The sequence below is a fragment of the Berghia stephanieae genome, chromosome 10, assembly GCF_034508935.2.
Source record: "Berghia stephanieae isolate SIO BIC M18660-M18661 chromosome 10, UCSD_Bste_1.3, whole genome shotgun sequence".
In the NCBI taxonomy this organism is placed as follows: domain Eukaryota; kingdom Metazoa; phylum Mollusca; class Gastropoda; order Nudibranchia; family Aeolidiidae; genus Berghia; species Berghia stephanieae.
Genome location: NC_088369.1, coordinates 18,163,240 through 18,185,757, shown reverse-complemented (window position 1 = coordinate 18,185,757; position 22,518 = coordinate 18,163,240). Strand labels below are relative to the sequence as shown.

Here is a 22,518-nt window from a genome sequence, read left to right as displayed (position 1 = left end):
GCAAGGTTACTACACATAGTTTTGTATGTTGGTACGTTATAATATATGACGGATATTGTGAGTATATTGGCTAAACGCATAGTATCAATAAGGGATGCCTCGATACCGATTGTTCTTGTTTTTAAGGGTTTTACGGCGCTTGCAACACATTTACGTTATATCAGCGCCAGTAAAAAGGAAGAAAATGGGATAGTAAAAAGTTCTAGAATTACAATTAAAGCACCCAAGAGAAAGTAAGACAAAGGGGAACTGGGATTAAATAGGGATCAGATGCAGATTCCAAGAGCAAACCATCAATGTACTTAGTTTGAGATCACTTATAAGTCTCATCCGGACACAAGCACACAATCCAACAAAGAGGAATACACTCAAATGCTTACATTATACATTAAAAATAATAAACATAATAATAATACATAACAGAGAGATGATTTACAAGGAAAAAAATATCATCTCCCAAAACAATAACTATGCATTTGACTGTTTCCCTCCCAGCTAGGAATCAGGCCAGGACAAAACCAAGTAATCTCTTTCCAAGACAGACAGAAAGCAAGTTGGAAAACAGATATAGGGGGATAGAAGACACAGCAAGTACTTCCCTGCCCACTATGGGAGGTCAGGATCCCCACCCAGGTCTCGATACCGAGATAACTCAGGCGTTGGCCGCATTGCAGAGATGCAAGGTGAGCAATAGAGGCCAATGTCTTGCTTATGGAGAGAAAAAAAAACCCAACCCAGCAAACGAAACGATATACTGACTGTCTGTGTCTTCATCACCGTTATCTCTTCAATTTGAATATCAGACCTGAAAATAAATGGGCTGTTTAAAAAAAAGGCAAAAAGGCATTTTGTGATAGAACACGATAATAATAATTTTCATACCCATATTTTTCCAGTTACCCATATTGTTTTTAACAATTGAAACACTAGCATAGTATAGAGTTATAAATATCACAATAGATAGATAATACAATTGACTACATTACGTCGTTAGTTGATGGCTCCAATTACAGCCTGCATACATACGCTCTGATGATTTCATATCAGTCATGTGTTCATACAAATCTTGTCTTGTTCCCCCCCCCCCCCCAACCCCCCACTCCTCTATTTTGTCTCTTCTGCACTGTCTTTCTCTATCCCCACCCCCATCTCTCTTTCTCTCCGTCTCGTTCTTTCTCTCTTTCTATCTCTCTACCTATCTCTGCCCATTATCTCTTTCTTTCCCTTTCATTCTCATTCTCTCTATCTCGCTAACCTTTCTTTCTTTCCCCATTTCTCATTCTTTCTTCTCCTCCTCCTCTTCCCCCTCCTATCTCTGTCTGACACACACACACACACACACACACACTCACACACTCTCTCTCTCTCTCTCTCTCTCTCTCTCTCTCTCTCTCTCTACCTTATTTATCATCTCAATTTCCAGATTTCATTAACCGCTTCACACGTTTCCTCAAAATACAATCACAAATGAATATAAAATATGTAAATGAACACTTATAGAAAGATATATAGATAAATAAATATTAAATAGAAAAATAATATGTAAATGAGCAGTTATATATTATAGGTAAATAGATAAATATACTCATACCACTTATAGAATAATAGACGATTCTTTCATTTCTTTGTATTTTATTAAACGAGTTTTTTTTATCGTGCCCAATAAAAAATAAAACGAGTTTAATAATTACAAAGAAATGAAAGAATACGTTTATTCTACCACTCCAAGTAAGATTATTAGATACCTTGTAACAAAATTCAAAATGACTCGGTATTCTTACTTCTTTTCACCTATTGGGTATCTTTCTCCATCTGCTTGAATGACAATACGCTTCAACAGTCATGACGTCACTTCCCCCGTAATGACGCATAGTAACTTAGTAACTGGCTCTAAACTATCGGAACAATGGCGGAGGCACTTATGAAATATTTCTAAGACGAGCATAAAAGTGTATCCAGAGGAGAAAAACATTATAAATATGATTATGTTTTGACTTTTATACATTCTGATCACATGACATATGAAAAGTTCTAGCCAGCATGAAGAATAAAAAGTACCGATTTTCTTTGTTTAGAACCACGCTGCTCGCCGTTGCTGGGCGATTTGACATCAGACTATTGAATCCAATTTGACCCAAATCTAAAAACGGTGGATTTGTATTCATGCGCACCAAAAGATTATTTATAATTACCAGTCAGCTGTCTTTTACATCTAATTTCACACCAATAAAATGTGCGAAAATATTCTGCAATCGTTGAATAAAATTTTTATTCGACGCGTTCAAAGCATTATTCAAAGATTACGTATTTACTCAGAAATGATAGGGTTTTCCAATGAGAGGGCTGGAATAATAAAAATTATAGTTTTATATCCTTGTCTCTTCAGCTTCATTCAGTTTTACAAAGCATTTCTCCCGAAAATCTACCACCTCATCTTTCTCCACCTCTGTACTATCATCCTCCTCTTCCTCTTCCTCATCCTCCATCCCTTTTAACTCCCCCCACGTATCCGGCAAAGGTTTTCCCTTGGTCTCAGGGACCATCAAAACCATACAGCTACAGATCGTGGCCACCACAGACATGATAAGGTAACAGATATAGACTTCACTCCTGTCCCGAGCCACGACGAACGGCGCCAACATCGCCCCAACCATGCCCATCACTCCACTGTAACCGCTGGCCGTGCTTCTGATCAAAGTCGGGTAAATCTCGAGTATGAATACATTCAATACGATACCACCTACACAAGTACCGACTTTGCCGATCATCACGAGGACAACGATACTATAATCGTCCGGATCTTTACCCAGAATCAACTCTATCGCCACGGCACCGAAAAGACAAAAAGCCTGAAACATCATGGCGATTGTGATTGTGAATTTTCTACCGATTAGATTAGGCAGAAACATGGCTATCAAATTGGCAGGCAATTCCAAGCACGACAGAAGAATCAAATTTATGTAAACATTTCCTCTCAAAAAGGACGCTCCGAAATGAGAGGCGAAGTACAACATGTCGGCACACATGATAGAAAACCCTAAAATCAAAGCATACGACGCGTGCCCTTTACGAAACAAATCTACAAATCCAGATGTTTTCGTCTTTACTCCGTCTCCTTCAGATTCTTCATCTTTTATTAAGGACCTGCATTGAGCATGATCTAGTTTCGTTTTATTCATAACTGCAATTTTTTCACCTGATTCCAACAAGCTTTCAGTTTTCCCCTTCACAGCCAGCCATCTGAAACTTTCAGGCACCCAGAACACGGGCAGGAAACACGCCAGACTTAACAAAGCAATAATCAAACTCATCTGGAACCAATCCTGCGTCAACATGGCCGACACTGCGAACAGGATGCCTCCAACTGTCCAAACGGGCACCCCGCCGACGATGACCCTCCATTTTGTAGGAACCACTTCCAGAATATACGCCAAGGGTAATCTATGCAGCAGAACATCATTGGCGCCGATGAAAAACCTGAGAGCTATAAACGTCTCGACGTTCACGGAATACATACAAGCAACGTTCAATCCGATATGCGTCAGTAAGAGACTGTACAGAGTCGGTTTTCTCCCAAACTTGTCCCCGAAGGACCCGATCAGCAGTCCGGCCACCATCCCTCCACACATTTGTAACGTGATGATCAGGGAAATCTTCCATTCCCGATCGCACCCCAACCCCCATTGAGTTACGACAGTAGATGCTCGGGGATCGAACTCCAGGTTCTTACACCATTCGAATCCACGACACGAGTCGGTGATGTAGCCCAAGTCTTCAACACTTTGGGTCAAGTTCGCCTCGATCAGTTTTTGCCTTTCAAGGTCGAGTTTGGTGTGCATGTAGAAGCTGTCGTTTTTGGTTTTGAACTCTTGACATCTCCATCCGGGGTTGTAGGAGCCAAAGGTCATGAAGAGGGTGGAAAAGGCGCTGGGAATTTGGACGAGGTAAGGCAGGATGCTGAAGAGGATTTGAAAACGACCACACCCGCCAAGGTCTTGGATGAGGTCATCGCTGGTCATTTTTGTTCCTGTTAGAAAAAAAAAATGATGACATTGAAGATTTTAAAAAAATTAATGTTTAAATAAACCGAGAGTATTGATGCTATGCGTTTATGTAAAATCTTCACCTATTCTACCAACACACACAACTATGTGTAATTTTAAACATTTATAGTAACAAGAATTGAAGTGAGTAGGAAAATGTCAGAAGACAACAGAGAATACAAACTTCGCGGCGGTGATGGGGGCTCGAACCCGCGACCTTACTGGTACAACTCCGCCTGGCCGGGGAGATCGTGACTCTGCCGTATGACCTATCCACGACCCCCCAAAAAGTCGTTTCAAACTCTATGTCAATCTTGAGCCACTCTCCCCGACTTCTTGAACTCACGGGGTTAACACACACAAATCGCGCGAAGTTAGTTGACCAGCATTTAAGCTTAATAATATTCTCAACACAAACATGTAGCATAGAAACATTTATAGTCTAATTGCGAGAATTTAGTGAGAACTAATCCCCAACTGGCTGTCTAAAAACAACAACGAAGAGCCGAGCGACATTAAATAAATTCAATCTCCAATTTCCCATGTCCTGTGAGTCAAAGGAGGAATTTAGTTGTATGAAATTCAGAAAAGTGTGGAGTGGAGCGGATAGCGCAGTCGGTTGTGCGACCTCTCGCTGTCCTCTCTCTCTCTCTCTCTCTCTCTCTCTCTCTCTCTCTCTCTCTCTCTCTCTCTCTCTCTGCCGGCCAGGCGGAGGGTGTCGTGTCAATTGGATCCTGAGTTTGGAACTGACCCCGTGACTTTTTATTTTCTGTTTTCATCTGCTGGCACTTAGAGGATGATTTATCATTTATGTAATATCTTTATTATTCTTTATTCTTTAGATGCCCATCATTGTGAGGTTTGAATGAAACTAACAAGTGGTAAATAAAACAAGTTCGAACCAATCAAATGCCTTATGGTTATTTATGATGGACATCTAAAGAATAAAGAATAATAAAGATATTTATATACATGATAAATAATCCTCTAGCACTTCTCCAGACCCTATATTATTTTTTCTAATCAATTTCCAGTTGTCTACTTTTCCAAATTGCTTGTGTGGAATGTTGATGATGTCAAATAAATGGAAATAATTATCGTGGAAAATCTTATACGCCATCATGCTATTTAACAATACAACCTATGCCGCCGTACTCTTGAAAAACACATATTCAGAAATTTGGTCAGAAAACTCGTCCTTCAAATTATATCGATCGATTTAAATGACCCTCATCTTGGCAAACACTTTCAAACTTGGGACTTCGCGAAGTCCTTAATTTGAGAGCTTTTACCAAGATGAGGGTCATTAAAATTGATCGATATTTGAAGGACAAGTTTTCTGACCAAATTTCTAAATATGTGTTTTTCAAGAGTACGGTAATATTAAAGTAGCTTTTGCATATCTTAATAGCGTTGTACAATAAGAAAACAATTTATAAATTTAGTCTTAAAACCTCACTGTTTTTAATTTGGCCACAAACGTCATTATTTTCAATTTGGCCACAAAGCGTCATTGTTTTCAATTTGGCCACAAAACGCAATGGTTTTCATTTTGGCCACAAAACGTCATGGTTTTCAATTTGGTCATAATACGCCATGGTTTTCAATTTGGCAACAAAGCGTCATTGTTTTCAATTTGGCCATAAAACGCCATGGTTTTCATTTTGGCCACAAAACGCCATGGTTTTCAATTTGGCCACAAAAGGCCTTTGTACAATTTGGTCACAAAACGTCACTGTTTTCATTTTGGCCACAATGCATGCATGACCTTCATAATAATATTATACAGAGTGATTAGGGTAATGGGGGTCCCGATAGCTCAGTGGGTAGAGCACTCGCTTCATGCTTCACACACAAAGTTACCGAAATCGATCCCTTTTGGCCAGAAGCCGGAGTTTAGACCTGTTTCAGTAGCGTTAAACTGACAATAGCAATTGCTTGCTACCCTTGGATAGGACTCTGGTCTTTCCCGAAGTACTAAAAAAACCCAACAAACCCAGTGACCCAACCACAGCTGGGTGGGCAGGTTGGATCAAAACATTAAAAAATCTGGACTTCACCGGGTTTAATCTCCATCCGATTGTCTGTGAAGCGAGTGCTCTACCATCTGAGCTATCGTGACCCTCTCAAAGCATCTTATTCACCACGGAATGATACAGTTCTGAGGCGATAGGTTCCATAGATGACGCCTCGCCTCAAAACAGTACTACGTCGCAATAAACTACAGCGTTAACAGCGTTGTCTCTGTCCGGAAAAATTGTAATATCGCCTAACAGGCGTCATGTCCCGTCCTTCATGTTAAATGTCGCTGTTGACAGGGACCCTTTGTAAAGCGATTTGAGCACGTTTAGTGGACATTGCGCTATATAAAAGTTCCAACAGCAACACGTAACATGTATAACGAGACGTGACGCCTGTTAGGCGATATTACAGAGACAACGCTATTTACGGCCAGGTACTCATTTTACACCTGAGTAGGGTGAGAATTGGACTCAACTATGCGCCGAGCGAGGCTGGAACCCAGGACCTTCCGATCCGAAAGCGAATGTCATACCACTAGATCACATAGTCGCACAAGAAAGAGAAATACAAGAAGATTAAAAAACAAAACATCCCAAACAATAATTTGTGACCCATCGTCTCAAAACGGTATTATGTCGGAAAGAACCAGATGCTTAGAAGCCGAATTAAATGTTAAAACTGGTCAAAAATATAAATTAATGGCATTAGCACCCTAAAATATGGTATCCATTCTCCTCAATAAAACATACAAACTCACCACAAGTCTGATATTTCTGGCTATAAATTCAATTTTCAACATCTTAACCAACCCGACTTAATACCGTTTTGAGACGAAGGGTCACATTTTTTCTCTGTAGATACATGTAGCTAGACTCCAATTTGGTGAGCACAAAATTGACGGCGGCTCATGGTAATGAGACTGAACGCCTTGTCAAACAAAAGCAGTTGGATTGAACTTTGACCTTCATTGGTGGTGCATTATTTCATGATGTCTTTTCCATGCGCTTGTGTAAAGTGAAACAAAAACAAAAGTAGGCCTTCAGATATATTTGGGGCCCATAGAGCCGGAGTTTTTATCCCCGTTTCTATAGCGTGAAATTGACAATAACAATTGCTTGCTACCCTTTAGATGCGAGTGACAGCAGAAGTACTTTCCGCCAGATTTTAAGAATCCAGCTACCCAATCACTGCTGGTGACAGGGGTCAGAAAAATAATATTATTTATTATATTATTATTATTATTATTTATTATATTATTATTATTATTATTATTATTATTATTATTATTATTATTATTATTATTATTTATTATTATTATATTATTATTATTATTATTATTTATTATATTATTATTATTATATTATTATTATTACTGTTATTATTATTATTATTATTATATTTATTATTTATTATTATTATTATTATTATTATTATTATTATTATTATTATCATTATCATATATCATTATCATTATCATCATATCATTATCATATTATCATTATCATTATTATCATTATCATTATTATTATCATCATTATTATCATTATTATATATATATTATTATTATTATTATTATTATTATTATTATTCTTATTATTATTATTATTATCATTATTATCATTATTATTATTATTACTATTATTATTATTATTATTATTATTATTATTATATTATTACTATTATTATTATTATTATTATTAATTATTATTATTATTATTATTATTATATTATTATTATTATTATTATTATTATTATTATTATTATTATTATTTATTATTATATTATATTATTATTATATTTTATTATTGAAGGATTGATAAAGGTATCAGAAAAACAATAACAATTAAAAAAGCATAGGGATAAGAAAACAAATGAACAAAACTAAAACTAAAAATAAAAATATAAATTGAAAACAAAATACAAACATGGTAAAATATAGGCAAGTATAGACAAATATAGACATATATAGACTTATATAGATAAATACAGATATTTCTAGACAAATATAGACAATTATAGACACATATAGACAAATGATTACAAATATAGACATATATAGACACATATAGACGGATATAGACACATATAGACAAATATAGACACATATAGACATATATAGACACGTATAGACAAATTTAGACATTTATAGACAATTACAGGCAAATATAGACACATATCGACAAATACAGACAAATCTAGAAACATGTAAACAAATACAGACAATTTATATAGACAAATAGAGATAAATACAGACAGATGGACAAATATAGACAAATATAGACAAACACAGACAGATAGACAAATATAGACAAATATAGACAAATATAGACAAATACAGACAGATAGACAAATATAGACAAATACAGACAGATAGACAAAAATAGACAAATACAGACAGATGGACAATTATAGACAATTCTAGACAAATGATTAAGCTAAATTCATCCACTTACCAGTCTCCATCTTTGAAAGAAAACGTCAACCCTTTTATATCATAATCTGTTCTTCTGTAACGAATTTCCAAGCTTTTCCACCAGCCAAAACAACAACATTTGATAATATCCCTGTGTCTGTCTATCCACACAACGAGACGATTTTAATGTCTAGCTACATCATTGCAGTAATTACCTACCCTTATTAGCCTGATGGGTCGATTGGATGGATGGATCATTATTATTTCAACAATGTTTTATAGAAGGTCAAATTAAGTATCGTGTGCGTACCATTAGAATAGTCTGGAGCTATTGAAATATTATGGACCACACAAAACGAGTCCGGATAGAACTTGGGACCCATCGTCTCAAAACGGTATGATGTCGAAACGAACCAGATGCTTAAAAAGCCGAATTAAATGTTAAACTGGTCAAAAATATAAATTGTTCGCATTAGCACCCAGCAATATGGTATCCATTCTCCTCAATGAAACATACAAACTCAACACAAGTCTGATATTTCTGGCTATACATTCAATTTTCAACACCTTAACCAACCCGACTTAATACCGTTTTGAGGCGAAGGGTCACAATTATGAGCGATTATAGATAGTCCGTTTAAAATTCATAATTCATTCACTTGATGTAGATTAGGAATAATAAACAATAAACTCGACATTTGAATGATAAAGAACAACAACTTGAATACTCTTCAACAGTCGTAACGTCACTTCCTTCCTAATGACGCATGGTAACTTAGTAACAATGGCTCTAAACTATCGGAACAATGGCGGACGCCCGTATAAAATATTTCTCCGACGAGCATAAAAGCGTATCCAGAGGGAAAAAAAAACACATACATTTGATCATGTTTTGACTTTTACACATTCTGATCACAAGGCATATGAACAGTTCTAGCCAGCATGAAGAATAAAAAGTAATGATTTTCTTTGTTTAGAACCAAGATGGCCGCCGTTGCCGGGTGGCGTGACATCAGACTACTGAATCCAATTGGAATAAAACATTTTGTTTCCTCAAGCCTTTATATTACATCATAGCATTCCGTTATCTTCATTCTCTCTTACTAACTGATCATTTATTTATATATAAAACTCTCTCTCTCACCAACTACACACTCTTGTCACGTAACGAACACTCACTCATTCGACCCCGATACACACAACACACTACAATGACCATCACTGTGAACAGTTTTCACAACAACATTGCTGTACTTTGGAAAAAAAACAACCCATATTTAAAATTTTGGCCAGAAAACTCGTCCTTCAAATATCGATCGATTTAAATCACCCTCATCTTGGCAAAGACTCTCAAACCTGGGACTTTTCGAAAGTCGATCGTTATGTTGGCTACGCACTGACCAATAAATGACGTCAAAAGGCCAGTCTTTGTCCATAAAAGAAAAACAGTGAGTTGTATTCAACAGTTCAACCAATGGGATCACTTTTTTCCTCGACGACTGCGAAAGACAACTAACCAGGCGATCCACAAACCTAAAACTGAAGTCAAAATTTGGGTCTTAGTGGGTTTTAGTGTCAGGCTATAGATAGTATGCGCTTGGCTAAGAAGCTCATAACATTGCCATCCGGAAGTTTAACGGACCAACACACAAAACTGTGTGTATCCATGAACGTTTATAGTCGGGTTAATACAGTTCAGTGAGCATTACTCATGAACGTGGATGACAAAAAAACAATAACAAAGACCCGAGTGACGTCATCTTCGAACTATCTATAGATAGTATATGCGCTTGGCTAAGAAGCTCACAACATTGCCATCCAGAAGTATAACGGAGCAAAACACAAAACTGAGTAACCTTGAACGTTTATATTCTGGATAATACAGTTTAGTGAGAATTACTCATAAACACGGATGGCAAAAAACAATAACAAAGACCTGAGCGACGTCAACTGTTTCATACGATTCATAAACGATCTAGGTTACGCATAGATTTGTGTGTTGGTACGTCTAATCCGGCTGGCGAAAGTTGTGAGCTTTTTGGTTTAACGCAATGCATCAATAGTAAAAAATCCAAGATAGTGAATCTTTATCCAAAGCAAAGATTGCTCTGTAGAATTTTCTTTTACTCTCGATTTCAGTTCCTTACATTTTGTGAGTAAAGCTGTCGCGACCTTATAATGCGTGGGGAAAAATATTAACTCTATGTGATAGCTCTGGCACCAGAACTTCGTTTTCAAGAAATGACATTTAATTAAAAACCTTTATTATATCCAGCCCGGGATTTAGCCGTAGTACTACGGGAATTTTCGTGGTAGTGAGGAGGTCTGTTGTGATGGGTATCAATATTTTATTATTATTATTATTATTATTATTATTATTATTATTATTATTATTATTATTATTATTATTATTATTATTATTATTATTATTATTTATCTATTTATTTATTTATTTTTTTTTTTTTTAAATGAGAAAAACTGATTGGAAATGTAAAAGTGATGGTGATAGTGGTAGTGATAATGGTAATGGTGGTGGTGGTAACGGTGATGATTGGGTGTGGGGATTATGGTAATATTATTATTGTGTATTATTATTGATATTCTTGTTGTTGTTGTTGTTCTTCTTCTTCTTCTTCTTCTACTTCTTCTTCTTCTTCTTCTTCTTCTTCTTCTTCTTCTTCTTCTTCTTCTTCTTCTTCTTCTTCTTCTTCTTCTTCTTCTTCTTCTTCTTCTTGTTATTATTACTATTATTATCATTATTATTATTATTATTATTATTATTATTATTATTATTATTATTATTATTATTATTATTATCATTATTATTACTATTATTATTATTATCATTATTATTATTATTATTATTATTATTATTATTATTATCATCATATTATTATTATTATTATATTATTGAACGTATTGATGTTATTACCATTCGTGTATTTTTGTGTGGTGTATCAGTTTATTTTTTGGTTCCATTTACCTTTTTTTTCCACTTTCATGTATGTTGGCATCAAATTGTTGATTTATTGGCGAAAGCCTAATATTGAATAAACTTGAAACTTGAAACTCGTTACCTTATAGATAGTATGCACTTGGCTAAGAAGTTCACAACATTGCCACCCGGAAGTATAACTGGCCAACACACAAAATTATGTGTCATCATGATCGTTTATAGTCAGGTTAATACAGTTCAGTGAGAATTACTCATAAACGCGGATGGCAAAAAAAAAAAAAAAGACCTGAGTGACGTCATCTTCGAACTGTCTATAGATAGAATGCGCTTGGCCAAGGAGTTCACAACATTGCCATCCGGAAGTATAACGGACCAACACACAAACTATGTGTAACCATGAACCTTTATAGTCTGGTTAATACAGTTTAGTGAGAACAACTCACAAACGCGGATGGCAAAAACAATAACAAAGGCCTGAGTGACGTCATCTGCATACTATCTATAGCCTGACACTAAAACCCACTAAGACCCAAATTTTGACTTCAGTTTTAGGTTTGTGGATCGCCTGGTGAGTTGTCTTTAGCAGTCGTCGAGGAAAAAGTGATCCCATTGGTTGAACTGTTGAATACAACTCACTGTTTTTCTTTTATAGACAAAGACTAGTCTTTTGACGTCATTTATTGTTCAGTGTCAGGCCATGAGTTTTCGAAGGCCACGGTATAGATAGTATGCGCTTGGCTGAGAAGCTCATAACATTGCCATCCGGAAGTATAACAGACCAACACACACAAAACTGTGTTTAACCATAAACGTTTATAGTCAGGTTAATTTTGTTTAGTATTACCTACTCACAAACGCGGGTGGCAAAATACAATGACAAAGGCTTGAGTGACGTCATCTTCATTCTATCTATAGCATAATTGATATAATTTAGTGAGAATTAATCACCAAAGTGTGTGTCTAAAAGCAACAAAAAAGAGTTGAGTGACTCACCATCCTCACCATCTTCCTCCTCCTCCTCCTCGACTTCTTCATCTTTATGGTCATCATCATCATCATCATCATCATCATCATCATCATCATCATCATCATCATCATCATCATCATCATTATCATCATCATTATCATCAAACCACAACCTCCATAACTCACCACCCATCCTCCAGGTCACCCCCATAACCTTCCCCCCCCCTCCCCCACTAGCCCCAATACCACAACACCACCACCACAACCAACAGCCGCCATTACCATAATGATATCATTGTTATTACAGACCTCTCAGAGAACCTCCACGACTACCTTATAAAGAAAATTTGGCCAGAAAACTCGTCCTTCAACTATCGATCGATTTATATGACCCTCATCTTGGCAAAAATTCTCAAACCTGGGACTTCGGGAAGTCTTTCTTAAAACCCCAGGTTTGATTATTTTTTTTTGCCAAGATGAGGGTCGTTTAAATCGATCGATATTTGAAGGACGAGTTTTCTGGCCAAATTTTCAAATATGGGTTTTACCAGACTACGGCAGTAATGTATTCCATACAATGGCCTTTTACAAGCCAATTGTCATACTCTGGAAATACACGTATTTAAAAATTTGGCCAGAAAACTCGTCCTTCAAATATCAATCGATCTAAATGACCCCAACCTTGGCAAAAACTCTGAAACCTGGAGTTTTAAGAAAGGACTTCGCGAGGTCCCAGGTTTGAGAGTTTTAGACTAGGTGGGATTCATTTAAATCGATCGATATTTGAAGGACGAGTTTCTGGCCAAATCTTTAGATACATGTTTTTTTCCAGATTCCCGCCGGTTAACTGGTTATTCAACTCACTCAATCCTAGAAGTTTTTGCTACTTTTCAAAATTGGAAAAAGTGTATTAAAAATGAGCATGTACATAGATAGTTTTATTCAACTATCATTAACATGTAAAAACTATTAAACATTATCTTTGATACTACGCCTATAATTTGTCTCATAAAAATGTAATAAATAGACTGTAACCTGGGTAAACTACGGATATAGTCGGTGTTAGGGTTGAGTGAGTTAATTGGTCTAAGTAGCATTAATGTCAGAACGGTGACGGCCATTGAAAGCCAAGGCCAGCCACATCATCATTATACTTAAACTTTAATGTTATCACTAGCGTGTCTCTTTTGTCTTAAAACTTCATCATCTATAAATAATAAAGAGAGAAAAACTAAACGTGCCCAGAACTCTGAAGAAAGGGTCGCTGACCAACAGCAGCACAAAACATAATATAGATTTAGATAGTATGCGCTTGTCTAAGAAGTTCACAACATTGCCATCCGGAAGCGTGCCCAAAACGCTGAAGAAAGGGTCACTGACCACACACACAACTAATATAGAAGTATGCCTGCTACATCACAACATTGCCATCCGGAAGCGTGCCCAAAACGCTGAAGAAAGGGTCGCTGACCAACAGCAGCACGAAATATAATATAGATAGTATGCGCTTGTCTAACAAGTTCACAACATTGCCATCCGGAAGTATAACTGGCGCCAACACACACAACTGTGTGTAACCTTGAACGTTTATAGTCTGGCTAATACAGAATAGTGAGAACTACTCATAAACGCGGATGGCAAAAAAACAATGACAAAGACCTGAGTGACGTCATCTTCGAACTCTTTATAGAACGAGACATGACGACTGTTGGAGATATTGCATTTTTTTTTTTACACGACAGAGATAGCGCTGTTAACGACCAGGTAATTATTTTACACCTGAGTACCATGAGAGAATGTGAGTAAAGAGCCTTTTCCAAGGACTCAACGAACTATGCACCGAGCGATGCTCGAACCCAGGATCTTCCGATCTGAAAGCGAGTGTCATACCACAAGACCACATTAAAGCCGCACAAACGAGAATAAGGTAAATTCCCTTTATTGATTCCTGGGGGAAAATGTATAAATAGGGAATGAGATTAGCGGAAGAGTAGCGTCCCTTGATTGGACGTCACCGGCGAAGAAGTTATTAGAGAGAGAACGTCATTATGGTTCGCGCATGCGTCTCTCGTCCTCGCTTCCTGTGAAAACGCGCGGTTAGTTAAATAGTTTCCTAGCGATCTTTAAGTTGACGTTCTCTCTGTAAGGTGACGTCCAATCAAGGGACGCTACTCTTCCGCTTATCTCATTCCCTATATACTTACAAGTGGGGGACCTACAATCTTTGCAGAGTAAATAAAGACTATAGGTCAATGGCTGAATAGGTGACTGAGCTCGTTGAAAACTCTGATGTTGACCTTGTGGCCTTGTAAAGGCACTTTACATACATTACCTCACTCGACTCGTGTGTAAATGAACATTTGGTTATAAACAGTGGTGGATATTGTAAGAGTGATTTTACAAAAAAAAAGAGGGGGCAACCATTATAGTATGAAATGGAAATATGGTTCCATATGGCCTGCTGAGAGAAAACACGAAACAATGTGAAACGCACTGGGCATGGTAAATTAAATCCGTGGAGGGTGTAATCCAAGGAAATACTGGAATAACCCAGGCGTCAGCAAATTAAGCTAGGGCGAGGTGACTTGCTATAGGCAGGCCACACAGCGCAGCGGGTACTCGAACTCGGTACCTTTTGGCTACGAAGCAAAGACCCTAACGCTGACCCACATTGCCCCATAATACCCTTCGCCTCAAAACGGTATTAAGTCGGGTTGGTTAAGATGTTGAGAATTGAATTTATAGCCAGAAATATCAGACTTGTGTTGAGTTTATACGATTTATTGAGGAGAATGGATACCATATTTTAGGGTGCTGATGACAACAGTTTATATATGTGACCAGTTTAATATTTAATTCGGCTTTTAAGCATATGGCTCGGTTCGATTTAATAAAGTCGGAGGAAATAAAAACGCAGCATAAAACGATGTGCAATCATTCTGACACACATATAGATGTCATGTCATATTTATTTTACACACAAACTATTCAATACGTTTTGTGGCATACGTAAAGGAACACGATTTTTCACTCTTTTGCAGCAATTTGACAAACAGTTATTTTTATTTTGGCAAAACAAACAAATAAACAAATAAATAAGCAAAAAGCCCCCCCCCCCCCCCCCAACCAAGAAAAAAAAAAGCAAAAAAAAAACAAACTAATTTTAATAATCGCCCCCCCCCCCCCTCCTTCCTCACAATATATAACTTCTATAAAGAACACGCACAATAAAAAAAAAACAAAACAAATGACAAAATATAAACCAAAACATCAGCCCCCCCCCCCCCCAAACAAAAATAAGACAAACAATCAACAAGACAATTTTAAAAATAACAAAACAAACCATAGTTCATTCAACAAATTTTATTTTATAGGGAATGAGATTAGCGGAAGAGTAGCGTCCCTTGATTGGACGTCACCCATAGTCTGTGACGTCACCGGCGGAAAAGCTATTAGAGAGAGAACGTCATGTTGGTTGTGCGCATGCGTCTCTCGTCCTCTCGCCAGCCAGCCCTTGTGCTCTTCATATGTTTATAAATACTACATAATTTTGTTTCCTGAAACCATTAATTTATACATCTAAACATAGGGACACATGTGCACATGCAATTTGTCGAAGGTTTCACCCAACACGTCTCCGGCAATTGGTAGTCAGGGCTGCTGGATTGACACACGTTTGTAACGAGTTGCTGGAGATGGGATAAAAGAGAAAGAGAAAATATTAGAAAAACCCGCTTTTAACCAAAAAAAAATAATTCTTTTTCGTATTTTCTCTACTAGGGGAATATGTTTCTAATTGATGATGTCTTACAATTTGTTAGTGTTTTGTTTTTAAGGGTTTTACGGCGCTTGCAACGCATTTAGGTTATATCAGCGCCAGTAAAAAGGAAGAAAATGGGATAGAGTTCTAGAATTACAATTAAAGCACCCAAGAAAAGGTAAGACATAGGGAAATTGGTTCAAATAGGAAACAGATGTAGATTCCAAAGAGCACACTATCAACGTACTTAGTTTGGGATCGCCTATAAGTCTCATCCAGACACAAAAACAGGTCCCCACTAAGAGGAATACACTCACATGTTTACAAATCATATATATATGTATATATATATATATATATATATATATATATATATATATATATATATATATATATATATATAACATGTAAACAAAATAATACCATGCATAACAAAGAGATGACTTATAAGGAAAAAAAATATGATCTCCCAAAACTAACTTTACATTTGACTGTTTCCTTCCCAGCTAGGGTATCCGGCCAGGGCCAGGACAAAACCAAGTAATCTCATTCCAAGACAAAGACAGGAAGCTAGTTGAAAAACAGATATAGGGGGATAGAAGACACAGTAAGTACCTCCCTGCCCACTATGGGAGGTCAGGAAGCCCACCCAGGAAATAATTCTCTTTAATCTTTTTCTCTACAAGGGGAATAAGTTTATCATTGATTATGTCTTCCAATTTGTCTTACACACACACAAAGGGACCGAGATGATCATGGAGGAAGTCGAATTTATTTTCTGATCCCCCTCCCCTTCTATCTTCCCAGCAGTGATTGGGTAGCTGGGTATTTAAGATCTGGCGGAAGTAATTTGCGATAGACTAGCGACCTGTCATAACGGTAGCAGGCAATTGCTACTGTCCGTTTCACGCTAAAGACACCGTGATAAAATTCTGCTCTATGTAAATATATGATGCTTATGTGTTTGTTTAATCGTGTTAACTGTGTTTATATGACACAGAATTTTCATTTAGCTAGAGAAATAATTTAACAATAGAAGGTTACGAATTCTATACGGATATATAGATGCAGATATTCAGCTACAGATGGTCAGCTTACCTATAAATAGTTCTTACAGGACAGCTGGACATAGTGATTATATAGAACATGGACGGGCATGTATATGTACCGCATTGGAAGGTTGGAGGGGGGGGGAGATAGATAGATAGATAGATAGATAGATAGATAGAGAGAGAGAGAGAGAGAGAGAGAGAGAGAGAGAGAGAGAGAGAGAGAGAGAGAGAGAGAGAGAGAGAGAGGGAGAAAGAGAAAGAGAGAAAGAAAGAAAGAAAGAAAGAGAGAGAGAGAGAGAGGGGAGAGAGAGAGAGAGAGAGAGAGAGAGAGAGAGAGAGAGAGAGAGAGAGAGAGAGAGATCACCGTACCTATAAATAGATCCTACAGGACAGCTGTATGTAGTCGTCCCATATCACATTGTAGGGATCTCTAGCCGTAAACAATCGTACGGCTAGTGACCTTGGCAATGGTCATTCCTACTTCCGCTCTGCCTCGTCCCGAGCTGACCCGGCTCATATAAAGCCGAGTGGACCTCTCGATAGGACACTACACTTACCTACAGACTACCTACTGCACACTTCAAGCTCTACACTAAACTATCTACCATACCATATCTGTTGCGACCATACCTATCTACCATTACGACTAACTAGATTCAGGGTAAGCCATATTTTTATACTAACTATAACTTTGTCTATTTGATATATATTTTTAACTCAGTAATTCCGTGATTCACCGGCCATCTGGACCCATCCTAGCCATGGAGTCCTACAGCCAGAATACCGAGTTCTGGCAATCACGGTAGTTACTACAATGGCGTCACGAGCGAAAACTTTTTTCTACTTTTTACATTATCCATTTTATTATTTCCTACCGTCGTATTTCGTTGAATGGGATTTCGAATTTCGTTGATTTTTACCGTGTGAATACTTCGTTATTTTTCATCATGTATTTTCTACTATAATTCTTATATTAAATCTTGAATGAATTCTGTGCTGTGATATTGGTGATAGGTATGACCACGCCCCCTTCCCTTTTCTTTCAGTTGTTGGGAATTTCAGTTCGTGAATTTTGTTTGATCGTGTCAAGGTCGTCCTTGTCCTTGACTCCAAGGTCACACCTGTCTGGTGACCTTGTGGACGGTGTCATGTTTCATGATTTAAAAAAAATTTTTTTTTTTTACATTTGATTTCTTTTTTATTCTTTTTACTGGAAATATTTTTTGTTGTTTTGTTATTGCCTATAACTGATTAGTGATTAGTTTATATCTTTGGTAATTTATTGTGAATTCTTGTGATTTGCTTTGTCCTGCACTTGACTTTGTTTATTACCTATGACTGTGATAGTTGTATTCTTGTGATTTGCTTTGTCCTTGACTTGACTTTGTTTACTGCTTATGACTGTGATTAGTTGAGTTCTTGTGATCTGATCTGTCCTTGACTTGATTTTGTTTGTCCAGTGCTACATTGTGATTGTGGTTACACTTTCTATTGATTTTATTATAATATATCATCAGTTATTATTTTTCTTTCACACACCTTCCTCTCCTGAGAGGATCCCTTGGTGATTTGTGTGGTTCATTTTTATTTTTTTTAAGTCTGTTTTTTTTTCTTGATTTGTTGTTTGATGATCACTCGGGCCCGGCAGCATGGTGCGGTGAGATGTTGGAGCATAATCCGACCATGGCTGCAGCCTTGAGGAGTGGTCTATCTTTTAACAGACCGTACCTATTTTCATATTTAGTATAATTTTGATTTATTGTTTGATGGTCACTCGGGCCAGGCAGCATGGTGCGGTGAGATGTTGGAGCATGATCCGACCATGGCTGCGGCCTTGAGGAGTGGCCCATCTTTCAATAGACCATACCTAATTTTTTATTTAGTATTGTATAGTTTGGATTTATTGTTTGATGGCTACTCGGGCCGGGCAGCATGGTGCGGTGAGATGTTGGAGCATGACCCGACCATGGCTGCGGCCTTGAGGAGTGGCCTATCTTTCAATAGACCATACCTAATTTTTTATTTAGTATTTGTATAATTTTGATTTATTGTTTGATGGTCACTCGGGCCAGGCAGCATGGTGCGGTGAGATGTTGGAGCATGATCCGACCATGGCTGCGGCCTTGAGGAGTGGCCGATCTTTCAATAGACCATACATGATTATTTGTACATTAATTTTTCTTCATTTTTTTATTTGTTGCTTGATGGTCGCTCGGGCCAGGCAGCATGGTGCGGTGAGATGTTGGAGCATGATCCGACCATGGCTGCGGCCTAGGGAGCGACTATCCTGCAATAAACAACCCCATGTTATTTTTGATCATTGCTTTGTGGTTTTATTGGTTGGAGGTCACTCAGGTCGGAGAGCATGGTGCAGCGAGATGTTGTAGCATGACCTGACCATGCTGTGGCCTCGAGCGACAGACCAGCCAATAGATAGTGTTGGTTACCTAGGTTTGCTTTCGAGTGGCCACTGTGATTGAGCAGCATGGTGCAGTGACATGTCGGAGCATGTCCTGACCATGGCTGCAGCTGTGGAGATGACCACTCAGAAGCAACCATCTGATGATAGTTTGGATTCACTGAGTTTGATGGTCACTCGAGCTTGGTGGCCTGCGCAGAGGGATGTTGGTGCATTATCTGTTGCGACCAAGGTTCGAGTCGGAGGACCTAACTCTCAGTGAATCACATGATACAGATTGTGATGTTTATGCTCAGGTCGCACACCATGGGTCAGTGAAGTGTTGGTGCACGACATGGCCATGACCGCGACCTGGAGCAATTGTTTTATTGTGAAGATGTATAGATTGTTGTTATCATTAAATTACTCTGTGATCTTTACTCTATTATATACAAATGCTTCATATATTATATTTTTACATTTGCTTGCTTTGGCATGAGCTTGGCCTATTTATATTGTTTTTGGCTTCATGCTTGTGCTAGTTTATTACTTGGCTTTAAGCCCGCTCGATTTTGTTTTGTGCTTTTAGCTTGCATTGATTGCTTGCATGGCGTAATAGTTCCTTGAGGTTACACTATAATTTGCTTCTTTGTTACTGACACTGTTTCCCATAGTCTATTCTCAGAAGATTAGGATAATCGTGTCAGTGAATATCATCATGGTGAATAAATTCTAATGGACTACTGCTCTTTTGAGCAGCCCATGGATTATTGTCTCTGGGCAGACTGCCAGACAGTTCGTCCTGCCCTATCAGGAGAGTATAGATGACCAAGAAAGACTTCTGTAGTTCCAAGAACATCGTTAAGTTTATGAAGTCTCTGCAGCCTCAGGAAGCCAATAATTATTAATTTACACTCATGGTGCCCAAAATGGAAGATACCTTCACTGATGCTCCAGAACCCAAGGACCCTTTCGATACCGTCGACCACTACTGATATAAGAAATAAGGAAGCCTTGGCACTAGGAGACAGTGGGGATTCGAACCCAGCACCAGAGTGCAGAAATGTAAAGAAGCCCCACCATCTAGACTGCATTCAGGACGAGGAGGGGCCTATTTGAGTTCAACAAGCTGCCATTTGGACTCTGCAATTCTATAGCACCTACAGCAGAGTAATGGACCTCGTCTTGAAGGACTTACACTGGAACTCTGTCTTGGCCTACTTGGACGACATCTGTGTACTGGGGAAGTCCTTCCAGGACCACTTCAACAACTTGAGGGAAGTGTTCACCAGACTTCGTGCCTTCCGGCTGAAGCTCAAACCCAGGAAATGTGAGCTCTTCAGGAAAGAAACTAAACTTCTTGGTAGGAAGGTAGGAAGAAACCAGTTGTCTATGACAGAGGAATCAATTGCCACTGTACGGAATCGGCCAGCACCTACGTCATTAAGGGAATGGAGAAGTTTTTGGGCTTAGCTAATTACCACCGCTTCTTCGTAAAGGATTTTGCCGGAATATCAGAACCCCTCGCACGACTTCTGAGAAAGAAAATTTTCATCTGGGGTGATGAGCAGCAGGCAGCCTTTGAGGAGATCAAGCTACGCCTTACTTCCCCACGGTCTTGGCCATTCCCACTACGACAGGCCACTTCATCCTCGATACTGATGCTTCAGATTGCGCCATCGGAGCCGAGTTGATTCAGATCCAAGAAGAGGAAGAGAAGGTGATTGCATATGGGAGCTTCACCCTAACACCCCTTCAGCGGCGCGATTGCACTACCAGGAAGGAGCTACTTGCAATTGTGCGCTTTACCAATCACTTCCGTCACTACCTCTTAGGCAGCAAATTCACTGTATGAACGGATCATCGCTGCCTTACTTGGCTCATGAACTTCAAGAGGATTGAGGGCCAACTGGCCCGATGGATCGAAGAACTCAGTCAATACAACATGAGGATAGTTCACCGCTCTGGTTCACTGCACATGAATGCTGATGCCTTATCTCGACCTCCCACGATGGACACTTGCCAACACTACCGTCCTCACAAGGCGTTATCAGAATTGCCTTGTGGCGGATGCGCATATTGCACCCGAACACAGGAGAGATGGGGAACCTTTGAATCAGAAGTAGACAACGTCGTCCCCCTCGGGTCCCCTGACACAATTGTCACTGGGTTGGATATTATAAACGAGGGCGGATGTAGGACACAGCTCAGAAGATTGGACGACACTGCCCGAATGACGTCAGGAAGGAACTGCACTATCCCCCTCTGGTCCCCTGACACAATTGTCACTGGGTCGAATATCATAAACGAGGGTGGACGCAAAGTGCGACAGATCAGAGGATCGAACAACTCTACCCGGACGACGTCAGGAGTGAGCTGTGCTGTCCCCCTCAGGTCCCCTGACACAATTGTCAATGGGTTGAATATTACAATGAGGGTGGACACAAAATACAAGTCGTAAGACAAGACGACTCGACACAAGTTGGCCTTGACAACATTGACATGGAGGATGTCAGGAAGCTGCAGTCGGATGATCATCACATGACCCACCTGCTATTATGGCTGAAATTAGGAGCAGACCCAGAAATGTCGGACTTGATGTTGTCCGGCCAGGAAGAAAAGTTCTACTGGGTGCACCGCAACCTGTTCTTCCTGATCGATGGAGCCTTATACAGAAGAGACGAAGGCCCACGAAACCTCCTTGTCATACCTACGCCTTTAACAAATTGATGTTAGGAAGGAATTGAGCACACCGGTGGAATTGGTTATACCAGGGAAACGTACAAACCCACAGTCTCCTGAAGATTATGTCAACTCTCTACAGCAGGGGTTAGAGATAGCCCACGAGACTGCGAGAACCACCCTCCGAACTGAGCTCAAGAGGACGAAGAGGGACTACGACATCAAA

General features: G+C 38.6%; 1 protein-coding gene and 1 long non-coding RNA gene across 3 annotated transcripts in view; both read right to left on the bottom strand.

The window, feature by feature from the left end:
- Positions 1–1,180: 1,180 nt before the first annotated feature.
- Positions 1,181–8,654, bottom strand: LOC144980751 (solute carrier family 22 member 4-like). Its single transcript, XM_078928504.1, has 2 exons — positions 8,519–8,654; positions 1,181–4,027 (listed from the first exon to the last, which is right to left on the bottom strand). Exons 1-2 carry the CDS (start codon positions 8,526–8,528, stop codon positions 2,367–2,369), a joined length of 1,671 nt encoding a protein of 556 aa, XP_078784630.1. The 5' UTR covers positions 8,529–8,654; the 3' UTR covers positions 1,181–2,366.
- Positions 8,655–15,748: 7,094 nt separating this feature from the next.
- LOC144980750 (uncharacterized) overlaps positions 15,749–22,518 on the bottom strand; it is an 8,121-nt gene continuing 1,351 nt past the window's right edge. Inside the window, exons 1-2 of one of the 2 annotated variants that reach the window (XR_013646948.1) lie at positions 17,582–17,623; positions 15,749–16,089 (exon numbers count right to left, since the gene is read on the bottom strand). This is a non-coding gene — a long non-coding RNA (uncharacterized LOC144980750). Of the gene's footprint in view, positions 16,090–17,581; positions 17,624–22,518 lie in introns of those variants that run through there. The other variant, XR_013646949.1, reaches the window with a different exon arrangement.